The 12964-nt window shown below is 49.1% G+C and overlaps 3 protein-coding genes across 3 annotated transcripts; all 3 read left to right on the plus strand.

Annotated features, from left to right (window-relative positions):
• The first annotated feature begins 3006 nt into the window (after positions 1 to 3006).
• On the plus strand, positions 3007 to 7061 carry steA (sexual development transcription factor SteA). Its single transcript, XM_748920.2, has 6 exons — positions 3007 to 3686; positions 3818 to 3965; positions 4051 to 4150; positions 4216 to 5724; positions 5840 to 5923; positions 5978 to 7061. Exons 2-6 carry the CDS (start codon positions 3842 to 3844, stop codon positions 6225 to 6227), a joined length of 2067 nt encoding a protein of 688 aa, XP_754013.1. The 5' UTR covers positions 3007 to 3686; positions 3818 to 3841; the 3' UTR covers positions 6228 to 7061.
• A 136-nt stretch (positions 7062 to 7197) lies between these two features.
• On the plus strand, positions 7198 to 9843 carry AFUA_5G06210 (putative sucrose transporter). Its single transcript, XM_748919.2, has 4 exons — positions 7198 to 7763; positions 7840 to 7879; positions 7957 to 8278; positions 8340 to 9843. The coding sequence occupies exons 1-4, from the start codon at positions 7567 to 7569 to the stop codon at positions 9677 to 9679; spliced, it is 1899 nt and encodes a 632-aa protein (XP_754012.1). The 5' UTR covers positions 7198 to 7566; the 3' UTR covers positions 9680 to 9843.
• A 40-nt stretch (positions 9844 to 9883) lies between these two features.
• AFUA_5G06220 (bifunctional K:H/Na:H antiporter NHX1) lies at positions 9884 to 12861 on the plus strand. The gene is made up of 5 exons (XM_748918.2): positions 9884 to 10133; positions 10264 to 10296; positions 10360 to 10509; positions 10580 to 11239; positions 11290 to 12861. The coding sequence occupies exons 1-5, from the start codon at positions 10091 to 10093 to the stop codon at positions 12504 to 12506; spliced, it is 2103 nt and encodes a 700-aa protein (XP_754011.1). The 5' UTR covers positions 9884 to 10090; the 3' UTR covers positions 12507 to 12861.
• The last annotated feature ends 103 nt before the right edge of the window (positions 12862 to 12964 follow it).

Genomic DNA, 12964 nt, shown 5'->3' on the forward strand with positions numbered 1-12964 from the left:
CACCTCCACCCCCAAAATAGAGAAGCGTCTGCGCTTGGGTCGTGATCTACTCTGTAGGTTTTCTCCTGTCTCACTCTCTGCACTCCTTAAAAGCAATAGTAGAAATCCAAATCACAAATCCTCTAAGGCCATCGGTTAAAACAGTGGGAGTCTATGCAGTCTACCGCCTCTGGGTACCTAAACTTCGAAGCAATCAGTAAATATCATAATAGAAGGCGATCAGACCAATGAAAATTGCCATTGCCACGTCATCTGACTTATATAAGTAGAACAGGGGGTAGAGATTGAGCTAGATTGTCGTAGGCCAGTGAGTGTTTTGAATATGGAATGAATTTCAAGGTCAATGTTAATATGATCAGTCAAAGGCCAAAGCTCTGTCCAAAGCTTCTGCAGAATGAGAGACGACATAAATGATGGCCACCAGGGTCAGAGAATGATGATTCAAGCAAGCACTGTGAAGATACCCTAACGTTGCCGTTTTCTATCAACCTTAGTTTACCAAGGCAGTTAGCTTTGCCGATCATCGTTATGGCCCAGTTTCAACGGTCGAGTATAGACGTGTCTAATCACGGAAGGATACATATAGTATCTGACTGAGCAGCGGACATGTATAAAACATGGCATTAGTATGTGGCAATTTGTTGCCCGTCCTCACCTCACAGTATCCAAGTTTGCCTTGACCGTACGGAGTACAGAGTGTTCTCCATAGATGGTGTTCTATGGCGAGGAGTGAGGGCACGATGGGGCACCTTCAAGTCGTCAGGATCAACACGGAATGAACCTAAAGTCAAAGGAGCCATTAAACACGTAATGATAATGACCCAATGTTCCGTAGAGGTAGTAGCATGGATCAATGAATCTATAGTAAAACTTGTGGCTTGAGCGTGGATGATTTACCTCAACGTTCCTCTGCTCGTCCGATGTTCTCTTTAGGATGGTAGATTGACGACTCGTTTCCTTTGTTAATCTACATGAAGACGACCTCTTATTGTGGTATTATTGTGTATCGATTATCTCATACCTAGCTGGCAGTTGTGCACACTGTAGAGTACCTTAGGTACATACCTGGAACACCCATTGCCACTGCCAGTCTGCCACCAACCGGCTCAGGTCGGACCAGGGTTTAACGATACCTCATTGGCTGAAAGTAAGCGCTCACCTGAATTATGAAACACAGGACCCGCGGGTGCTTCACATTGGTTTTCTGCGCCAGTTTGAACTGAATGGAGGCTTGGCATTCTTGAATAAGGGACCCAAAGTTGGCCAACCAACGGCAACCTACCTGAGTACCTGTCGATTCCTTGACTGACTGACAACTGACCAGTTGATAGATCGCTTGATTGCACTGATCATGACAAAAGCAAACAAAAAAGCACATACCACTAAGTAAAGGTAACTACGGAGTACCTAGCTCTACATAGCGATCACAGGTGTCCACGGCAGAAGGTTGGTGTGTTATGTGCTTTTTAGGTCATGGACATGTGATTGTCCTAATTTTGAGACTTCTGATTGCGCTCAGTGACTGCAACTTGTACGTGGACTGGATGCACATAGTTGAAAGAAAAGGAGGGCACTTAATCAACATAGCCGCTGAGGTGATCATGCTTTTCTGTAAGGTACGGTAGGGAAGTTCTATACCGGACAGTCAACTTGCAGACTGCACCTGCATCACTCCAGACGATACCCATATAAGATGCTATAGGCTGACTGATGCCTGAAGATAGTGATCTCTTGACCAGAGCATTGATCAATGGCTGTAGCTCTCTCCTGACCTTGTCAATGAAGTAAATAATACATATTGATATCAATGCTTTTGTTGCACTACCAAAGCATCACTGTTTACATAATTATCAATGTTTTTTTTTTCCTTCCATGGAAATCCCCTTATTCCTCTTTTGGTGCCATATCCGAAATACGGGCTCCGTAAGGCAGCTGGGTCTAATATAGCCTCGTAGGTCATTGATTCCAGAATGCAATTGTCCGGGAGTCGACTTTGCCTCTCCCGAACTCCACTTCACTATCATTTCGGCAGACTGGGTTTTCAAGCTGCAGATAGTCCATTGGATGTACTCTGTAGATAATCTACGGACTTGTCAGGCTAGGATCGCAGTGCATCTACTGTATGGGACATGAAGTATTTCTATATTATCAATTTCTCATCGGCCCCTCATACTATCAAAACGAACAACTTACCATGGAGTTCTTACGGGGCTGGCCGTTGGCCATAATAAATGGCATGACTCTTTATCAAAATCTGGACTTGACAAGCCCATTTGCAACTACTCCGTAGAATGATGTTGCTGAAGACCCGCACCAACTATTGGTTTTTCAATGTGGAAGAATCTGAATAAGAGAATGGATATTTGATCCAGAAGATTGACCCAAAACGCCCCGGAACTCCAATAATAAGAAGAGGGGGGGGGATGGCGGGCACCCGAGTGCAGGGTAGACAGGATGTGGCACCAATTGAAGTTGTCCTTGACCTACGGATTAGCCCCCCACTTGTCACAAGAGGTACAGCCTGGCGGTATGTAACTGTTTGAAGACCAAGGATCTTTCAACTTGTTTCTATATTCAGCCGAAATCAGTGGACCTTTCCATGTGTGCAGTGGGCCAAGATTCCCAATTAGGTAAGATGCAGTACGGTAAGCAGTAATTAAGCTGTAACGTACCACGTATTGAGGATGGAAAAGTTCCATATATTGTTCAGTTTGTAGGCCATTGGACAGTCCCTAGCGCTTGTCTCCATTTTCCCCTATCTAAGGTAGGTACTGTACCTCGATGGAGCTATCCGTGATATTACGCCCGGAAGCCCTGCTGTTTTTTGATGGCGTGTCTACCAGAAGGGTTCCAAGTACTCCGTACCTAACCAAGTGCTCAACTGGGCGACTTGATCCGCGGTCTCGGTCGGCGCTCCCAAAACCCGATGAGTGTATAATTATTATTCTGGTAAATTTTTATTTACTCCGTAGTTGTTGTTACTTGTTAGCTTCTTTTCTTTCCCTCTTTTTTTTATTTATTATTATTATTCTTATTCTTATTATTTTATTTTTATTATTATTAATTGTCTATTTTATTATTATTTTTTTCCCTTGATTTATTTCAGAAATAGTGGGCTTTTGTTAATATTCTTATTATATTACTTCAACCATCTATCATTCGCCGTCACTGCGTGACCCGGCCAGTCTTGCTTGAAATCGCGTCCTCTCATATCCAGCAACACTGTCAAAAAGGACCTGGAAGACCTACCTCATTCTTCAGCCATCTTACTCCCTTTCTTCCCCCCTTTCCCCTCCTCTCCCCATCCAACTCGCATCAAACCTCCTTTGTTTCTTTTCCTTTCATTTTCGCCGTGCGAGAAGTGATCATTCAGAGAGAATTGAAATTGGGCTGGCCCACCTCAACTCTCCATAAGCTCTCATTTTTTATTTGATATCACACTGCCGCCTCGGTGTTCCCCCCTTCTTTGTTGGCGAGGTAGCATCGTCAGCGCCTACAACTCTTCCTTGTACTGGGAGGCTGGTACTCTCTTTACTGTGTCTGGATAATTGCTGCGTTTCGCATTCGACCGTGGCCATTGTTTCATACACACTCGTTTTCTTTTTTGAGTGATCTTATTCAACTGTATTCTTTGTTTTCTATCGATCTCTTTCAGTCAAGAGCCATCTAAGGCAAGTTGTTTGAGTGTGCGTATTACCCGCTTTCTTTGATATCCGTTTCACTAAAACCTATGACACCAATCCTTCCATCCAAATACGAAATGCCTCCTTGGGCCTAATGCCTATAATCTCCGCGCTCGGCTGACGATTATCCACAGGTTACTGCTTTCACACAAGCGAAAATGTATACTCAACATGGTGCCCAAATGGCACCCCCGCAAAAACCGGAGACGTTTATGTTGTCGAACGAAGCGCAACAAAGTCTCCCTCACGATGCGCAAGTTGCGCTTCAACAGGTTGATAATTGTAAGTCGATGATCTGCTACTCTCATTTGCGAAGCCTCTGCTTCTTACTTGTAAGACTATTAAGCGCTCGCTGACAACACAATAGTGAAGTACTTCCTTCTTTCGGCGCCCGTAGACTGGCCAAGGGACCAACTGATTCGCCGATATCTACTGCCCACCGGCGATTATATTTCCTGCGTTCTCTGGTTGGTCTAGATTAACGAGTTCCTAAGACCTAGAAAGGTGGATTTGGTAGACTGATTAGTGGCAGGAACAACCTGTTCCACATCTCCGGCACTGATATCGTCCGATGTCTCGCCTTTCGTTTTCAAGCCTTTGGCCGTCCGGTCAAAAACTCGAAGAAGTTTGAGGAGGGTATTTTCTCCGATCTTCGAAATCTGAAGGCTGGCACCGATGCGACACTCGAAGAACCCAAAAGCCCCTTTCTCGATTTTCTCTATAAGAACAACTGCATCAGGACACAGAAGAAGCAGAAGGTCTTTTACTGGTACAGTGTGCCACACGATAGGCTATTCCTCGATGCGCTGGAACGTGACCTGAAGAGGGAGAAGATGGGGCAGGAGGCGACCACTCTTGCGGTCAGCGAGCCGGCCTTGTCGTTTGAATTTGACTCGTCGCAGTCGTTGTATGAGCAACTGACAAAGGCACAACAAGCAAATTCATCATCCTTTCACGCGGGTACGACATTTGGCCAGTCCAACTCCCCAATTGTTCGGACTGTTGACGCAATGCCTCCTCCCCAGATGGCTCCTCCCGCGATGACAGTTCTCCAAGACGATGCTGGCAATCAGGCGATGTACAGTACGATGCCCATGGCTCATCCCCTGACCCAGGCCATAATTAAGCGCGAGCCCGACTACGGGCAGATCCAGTATGATTGCAATGGCATCCCGATCCGCATACACCAGCGGCATGCTTCCATGCCTAGTTTTGTTGTCGAGTATTCGCCTGCACCGTCCTTTGTTTCCTCACAGTACGAAGACTACAGCAACCGCGGCTTATCGTTCGAACCCGTCACCCCACCACAGCACAGCGTTCCACTTGGGCCTGAACCGGCTTATATCGCAAACGAGGACACAGGTCTCTACACTGCGATTCCTGACATTACTTCTGCAGCCACCTTCAATCCTATGATGCAGCTACCGCCGTCAAACCTAGCAAGCGCGTCTTACCCGATGCCTGCCAGGACATACCATTCGAACGTATATTCGGTGATTGAGGGGTCTCCAACGTACAAGCAACGTCGTCGTCGCTCTTCAATTCCACCGAGTGCCGCGGCTAATGGACACGCCCAAACAACATCCGCACCATCTCAGCAGATTGCGTATGCCGCCCATCGGCCGAGTGATCTCCGACGTTCCGTCTCAAATTCGGTGGTGCCGGCAGCAGAAGGGGAGGACACACATGAAGCTTCTAATCATGGCGCAAACGGATATACTTCTGCAGTTCTCCCACAGAGGAATTTGTTGCACGATATGTCCCGCAACGGGACCCCGCTCTCAAATGTCGAGGAAAATCCTGAGTCGAATCCTCAGACGACGGGCCATCAGGATGACCTGGTCACGCTTCCCAATGGAGAAGCGTACGAGGGAGGTGTGCAGAACAATGTTTCAAATAAAGTGGAGCGATTTACTCCTGGCCCCATTCGCCGCGCCCGAAGTGCTACAATGATGGAGCTAGGACCATACCCTCAGAAGTCTCACTCGTGCCCGATTCCATCGTGCGGGCGGCTTTTCAAGCGATTGGAACATCTCAAACGGTGAGTTGCGTATTTTCATCTCCAAATCTCTGTTCATTCGGCTACTCCTCTGGGACTGTCTGCAGGGTACCCCTCTGCCCTACTTGTAGCCGCCGACTAACACTTAAGCGCCCAGGCATGTGCGCACCCACACACAAGAGCGACCTTATCCCTGTCCTTATTGCAATAAAGCCTTCTCCCGCTCCGACAATCTTGCGCAGTAAGTATTAGCACCGCTTTATGTTATAGACATTGTCTCATTTTTCACTTGCAGACATCGTCGTATCCACGAGGCTCAACAGGATGGCCAGCAACCACTTCCTACACACGACGAAGACCTTGAAAACGAGGAGAACGAACTTGGATCAGACAGAGAATCATCGCCTGGCGAAGCTATACCCAGTTCTATGGCCAATGTCATGGGCTTGACATCGATGCCTTCGACAATGCCGCTGACCTCTTCGATGCCGAGCATGATGGCTCCCCAAATGATCGCTCCCCAGCTTCTGCAGCAGCAAATCTGAGCGACTACTTTGGAATCCAAAACGGAATTTGGCCACTTGAGTCTATATGGCTATGATCCTCTAATTTACCCTAGTGGCTAATCCCTTCCTACGCTTGGCCCTTGGCCAGGCACAGCGTTTCCTCCTCACGTCACTCAACAGTCCCCAGCCTGCTGCAGGCAGGCTGGCGGGCTACTTGAGCATGACGTGAATGTCAAATTTGCAATGTTTCGATCACTTTCATGATGGATATCGAAAACTTCTTGGGAGGCCCTCTGTTTGAGTTATATATGGATTTGTGCGCTGATGTGTGCGGTTTTTCATCCACGCGATAACTGTTTATCAGCTAGTGTTTGCACTCGGGCTCTGTGTCACGGTTGCCGCTGGCTTGGCTTCCCTTTTGTCCGTACAGCCTGATTCTTGCGAACTGACACTATGGACGCAACTTCAGCCAGTTTCTCATGTATGATTTTTTTTGTCTATCTCTCTTTTGTCATTGTGTGCTAGGTTCGAGAGCTGGGTTTTGTCTGTATTACTCTTTCTCCCCTTTGGTATGAAATTTGGAAGATCGCAATGGAAGGTAATGCACGATGCGGGCTGGGTCAGAACCGGCGTACAGCTTTTGAGGAAATTTGTGGGGTATCATGTTCGGACCATCAATTCTGCTTGCCAGTCTGGGATGTGACCGCAACTCAAATCATAGACCTCCGTCCGCGAGATGGAGTTTACATTTGAAATTTTTAGTGGATCAGATGAGCACATAGATCGCAACATATCAATGACATATCGCTTATTATGTCCTTGTATTGGACGCCCGCAGATTAATCACTCTAAGCCAATCCTACAGAGTCTTCCCAGTCTCTAAGGTATGGAGCATCATTCGGCCAGCTCACCAGTTGTGCTGGTTCAATTGGCCGCCAATCTAGATCATCCGGCTGAGTCACGTGCATCGTCTGCTGACGTCGGTTCGATTCTATAAGACACGAGAATCACCAGCCAGCTGGAGCGACTTCCTTTTCGCTTTGATGATGGTATTACTAGTTCATTTTTGCTGGCTATCTTGATTCATTTTCTCAATTTCGTAATCCCATATTCTTTCGCCGGCATGCTCCCGTCCTAGCGAATCCGCAATAGTTCTCGTCCATTACTCCAGATTACAAGCTATTGTCTCCCAGTTACCCCAGACTTACGCCATACTACCGTTCACGATTCGCTCCCACCAGCCTAGCACTATCGTACTTTGCTCGCCGTCGCTGTCTTTGGCGGCTCCTCTCCTTGGGCGTGGGATAGCATTGTGTTCACAGAGATAGTCGGTATTCAAGCCTTGCAGCATACATTTCGCAGCAGTGATATAATATCGATGTCGGCGACGGATGACCGCGTTGCGGACGAGTTTTCTCCCCTAGTGGGTCCTAACCGTACGGATGACGATGATGTTGTGGACTCGATAACAGTCAGCCAAAGGCATCATGGAGCTCCCCAGGGTGATCACTCGAGGAATTTCGCAGAGACGAAAAGTAGCTGGTATCTGTTTCTGTTGACCCTGTGTATTATTGGGTACGTGCGTCCCAATAGCTCCAGGGAGATTCTTTCCTCTTTTCGATGTCGCGGCGATATTGACGTGACGGTTTAGTTTGCAGGTGGTGTGGTCGGTAGAGCTATCGAATGGATCGGTAAGTGGTCGAGTATCCACTTCTAGGTGATGGTTTGTTACAAGAAGACAGTGTCTGATGGTTTGAGAAATATGTAGCCTTACCTTCTGTCCCTTGGAATGAGCAAGGCTCTGCTTGCCTTTGTCTGGATCGCGGGACCCCTGACCGGCACACTTGTGCAACCCTACATCGGCATTCGGAGCGATAACTGTCGGATACCATGGGGTAAAAGAAAGCCTTTTATGATCGCTGGTGCTGCGGCGACCATTGTGGCCCTCCTTGCGCTCGCATGGGTGCAAGAGATTGTTGGAGGGGCTCTCGGGATATTCGGTGTCGATCCGGCCTCTGATGGGACTCGGGCGACAATAATCTTTCTAGCGACAGTTCTGATGTACTGTCTAGACTTCGCCATTAATACTGGTAAGCACATGATCTCCAACCCACTGTCAGTTGGCGCGGATGGTAATATTTTTCGGTACAGTTCAGGCAGGTATTCGAGCATTCATCGTCGATAATGCTCCCGCTCATCAGCAGGAATCGGCGAATGCTTGGGCTAGTCGGCTTACTGGGGTGGGCAATATCCTTGGATACATTTTTGGTTACCTCGATCTACCCAAAATATTCCCATTTCTTGGAAATACTCAGTTCAAGGTGCTCTGTGCATTGTCCTCATTGGTGCTCGCCATTACGCTGAGCATCAGCTGCTCTTATATCCATGAGCGAGACCCACGGCTCGAAGGACCACCGTCCAAAGATAGTCAAGGACTTGTTGGCTTTTTTCGGCAAGTGTTCAAGTCGATCAAGTTTCTACCTCCGCAGATCGCCAAGGTTTGCCAGGTTCAGCTTGCTGCCTGGGTTGGCTGGTTTCCGTTTTTATTCTATGCAACGACATACATAGGGCAGCTCTATGTCAATCCCATCTTCGATCAGCATCCGAACTTATCCGAGGATGACATTAATAAGGCTTGGGAAGAAGCAACTCGAATTGGAACGTTTGCACTTTTGATTTACGCGATAATCTCGTTTATTGCCAATATGATCTTGCCGCTCTTTGTCGTCCCAACATATAGGCCGATCACGTGGCCGGAGCAGGCTTACCCGGATACTCCAGAGGAGAACGAACCCTGTCTATCCAGAAGGATGTCAATCTCAAGTCTGCCCGTTGGTGTCGCCTCAGAACCCTCCCTAGAACCAACCAGCGGTAAGCAAACCGAAAGTAGGGATGAATCGACATGGTTATCAAAGCTGCAGATACCTGGGCTGACGCTGCGCCGGGCATGGCTTATCTCTCACGTCCTGTTCGCGGTCTGCATGTTCAGCACCTTTCTCATCTCCTCTTATCAGGTTGGATCGGCAGTTATTGGACTTGTGGGCATTTCGTGGGCCTTGACTCTATGGGCTCCCTTTGCCCTGATCTCGGCGGAGGTGTCCCGCATTGACGCGGAGCGTCGGACTCGACGGCATCAGGCAGAGATGGACGCATCTCCTGAACAGTATACCGCTGCGAATGTCGCTGGTGACCGCGGGGATGGTGCTGATTACGACGAAGATGTAGAGAACGGTGCTCGACCGCGACGTACCAAGGTCGAGGACGAGGAAGAAAATCTTGCCCAAGCGGGCATCATTCTCGGACTCCATAACGTGGCAGTGTCTGCGCCCCAGATCTTTTCAAGCTTGATTAGTAGCGCTATCTTCAAGGCCTTCCAGAAGCCTAGGGGAGAGCCCTGGGATGACAGTGTTGGATGGGTGCTGAGATTTGGAGGATGCGCTGCTTTAGTTGCGGCCTGGCTGGCCAGTCGCGTTGGGGATCGCACGGCGTAAATTGAGTGTTCCATGATCTCGTAGTCGGGTATTTGTCTCCATATATAGGTACATTACACTATAAACCTCATTTTTGTTACAAATCCTCGTTATCCAAGACCAAATCTACAAATTTTGAGATGTTAACGATGGGAGGTGGTCTCCGACAAGCCTTTGGATATCGGTCTTGGCTGCTGCGGGCGGGACAAGTCTCCAACATTGACGGTTATCTGTCCCCAAAGCCAAGGTACTTTACTTCACTTGCTCCACCTATCTTCCCATCGCAACATTTCACCTTGCGACTAATCCTTTGTTTCATCTGTGGTTTGTCCTTCTTGCACTGCATTTGTCAGTTATTATTATGTGCGCCTTGGTTTGGCGTCAGAGACTCGCAGCTGGGGTTAACTGCTTAGTGGTTGTGTGCACTTCATAATGGCGAGCCAACTGATGGGCGACGTCCTTCACCAGCTCATTCGTACGTCCTTCATTGATGCTTTGATTATATGTCCCTATGATTGTTTGCTGCGCTTCGACGCAAAACAGTTCCGTTATGGATCATGTCATAGCGATAGTGCCGTGGCTAACCTGGTGTCTTTGTTCTGCAGGGAGAGCAGCCGACTCGGATGAGCCCGATGACGGTACGCGCGTTGATCTCTTATATTCAGAAACCTCTGGGGTCGGTTGCTGATGAACTATTCCAGATGCTCCTGAGGCCGGAAAAAAGGAGTTCTTCAGCTCCTGGGCTCTTTTCATCCTGATCATGCTGTTGATGTTTGCCTTGTTTACGAGCTATATCCTGCAACAAAAGAAGATCCAAGCGGTTCATGAAACAGTTCTGTCGATCTTTGCTGGTATGTTTGACTTTATTTCTGCTTTTTGTCTCCTCGGAGGGTCGGCGGTCGCTCATGCGCATTAACGCAGGTATGTTTGTCGGGTTGATTATCCGACTGAGTCCCGAGTCGCCTATACAAGACAGCGTCACTTTCGACTATCAGTTCTTCTTCAACCTCCTCCTTCCTCCTATCATTTTGGCCTCGGGCTACGAGTTACATCAGGCGAATTTCTTCCGCAACATCGGCACTATCCTCACCTTTGCTTTTGCGGGGACGTTCATCTCCGCGATAGTGCTGGGCTTGGTGCTTTTCATTTGGACGCGGATCCCGTTGGACGGCTTGAACATCTCTTTCGTCGAGGCTATATCTGTTGGCGCCACGCTCTCTGCGACGGATCCGGTGACGATCTTGGCCATTTTCAACATCTACAAAGTCGAGCCCAAGCTTTACACGGTCATCTTTGGCGAGTCGATTTTGAACGATGCCATTGCCATTGTCTTGTTCGAGACAGCGCAGAAGTATGCGGAAAGTGACGCTGGCTCACTGACGATCCTCAATCTCTTTGAAGCTATCGGACTCTTTCTGCTTGTCTTCTTTGGTAGTATGCTGGTGGGCATGATTGTTGGAATCATGACCGCACTGGGGCTGAAATACACACACGTTCGTCGCATGCCTAAGATCGAAAGCTGCCTGATTGTCCTCATCGCATATGCCAGCTACTTCTTTTCGAATGGTGTCCATCTATCCGGTGAGTGTCTTTGCGACTTCCTCCATCGTCCTGGTAACTGACAGGCTTAGGCATCGTCTCGCTTCTGTTCTGTGGTATCACGATGAAACACTACGCCTACTACAACATGTCGCGGCGGACGCAGTTGACTACCAAATACCTCTTCCAGGTCATGGCCCAATTGTCGGAGAACTTCATCTTCATCTACCTGGGTCTTGATTTGTTCGTCGAAACGAATTTACAGTTTAAGCCTCTCTTCATTCTGGTCGCCGTCTTTGGCATCTGCCTTGCTCGTTACCTCGCAGTGTTCCCGTTGTCGAAGGCGATCAACTGGTTCATTCGGTACAGGGCACGCCGTCACGGGTTGGAAGTAGCGGACGAGCTGCCCTTCGCCCATCAAGCAATGCTATTCTGGGCTGGCCTGCGCGGAGCTGTGGGGGTTGCGCTGGCCGCGGGGCTTACAGGGGTGAACGCGCCGGCGTTGCGTGCCACAGTCTTAGTTGTCGTCGTGTTGACCGTCATCATCTTCGGAGGTACGACTGCTCGCATGCTGGAGATTCTTGGAATTCGCACCGGTGTGGTCGAGGAGATCGAGTCCGACGATGAATTCGACATCGAGGTCACCCATGGGGGTACCTATTATAAGCGCTCCGACACTGGCTTGGGGTATACGCCCCGGCGCACTGATTCTACCATTCCTCTGGACGGGATACAGCGAGCAAGTCTCGGTGACAGGGTCGGCAGCTATTCCAGTGGCAATAACCGCCGTCCTAGCCCACCTCCGTCAACTCGGGGCCATGGACGGATGTATTCGAAAGCCTACAGATCCAAGGACGGGCGCGATAAATCATCGATGGCCACGCTTCTCGGGAACGGGGCTGGAATGCACAGTGATAGCAGTGCTGCTAGTGAGGATGAATTTGGCCTGAGAGCCGATGGGCGCGGCCGAGGGGCGTCAGAGCCGGACCAGGTTGATGCATTCGATTTGGATATCGATGATGGTGCTTCTGACGACGATCTACCCCCCTCTGCGCCGACTGCGGCTTCTAGAATGCGGCGGTCACCATCGCAGGCACAGAATCTGACGCCTTCACAAGCTGCTCCGTCGAACGGAGCGTCGCCCGCAAGGAGAGAGACAGGACTGAGTGCGAGGGAAGCTCTTCGTGATCTGTTCTCGGGTGGACCATCCGGCGATCATGCGGCCTGGTTCCGACAGCTGGACGAGGACTTTATCAAGCCGCGGCTGCTGCTAGATCAGTCCAATCACAAGGGCCCAGGTGCCGTTTGAGCCACGATGTCATGTATACTTAATGTTCTGTTTTGTGATTTCCCGGTGTTTTCTCTTTACTTGATTTGGTTCTTCCTTGTTTGCCGCTCTGCAGTCTCGGTCTGCTCATAGTTGGTAGGAGCTCGGGACTCAATTGCGCAGACCCATCTTGTATATTGGAACTGGGATCCATTCACGCTCGTGGCTCCATATTTTTGCCTTCGATTGGGTCTGGAACCCTGGAGGGAGGGCTTGTGGTTTAGACGCAATAGATACGGTACATGAGAGTAGAGAGGCCCCCACTTCCCTCTTTGTCCCTTTCTGTCCTGGAGATAGACTTCTGGTACAGCGTAGAAGATATCATCAGTCCTATCGTGATATTGTTAAACGTACTGATAAGCAGGGCGGCGCTGAGCCCCGGACGACTGGCGACCAGTTCCGATTAGGCAAGACTCGCGCTGACTTTCGCTTGTTTCTCC

This window comes from Aspergillus fumigatus, chromosome 5, assembly GCF_000002655.1.
Source record: "Aspergillus fumigatus Af293 chromosome 5, whole genome shotgun sequence".
Classification (NCBI taxonomy): Eukaryota; Fungi; Ascomycota; class Eurotiomycetes; order Eurotiales; family Aspergillaceae; genus Aspergillus; species Aspergillus fumigatus.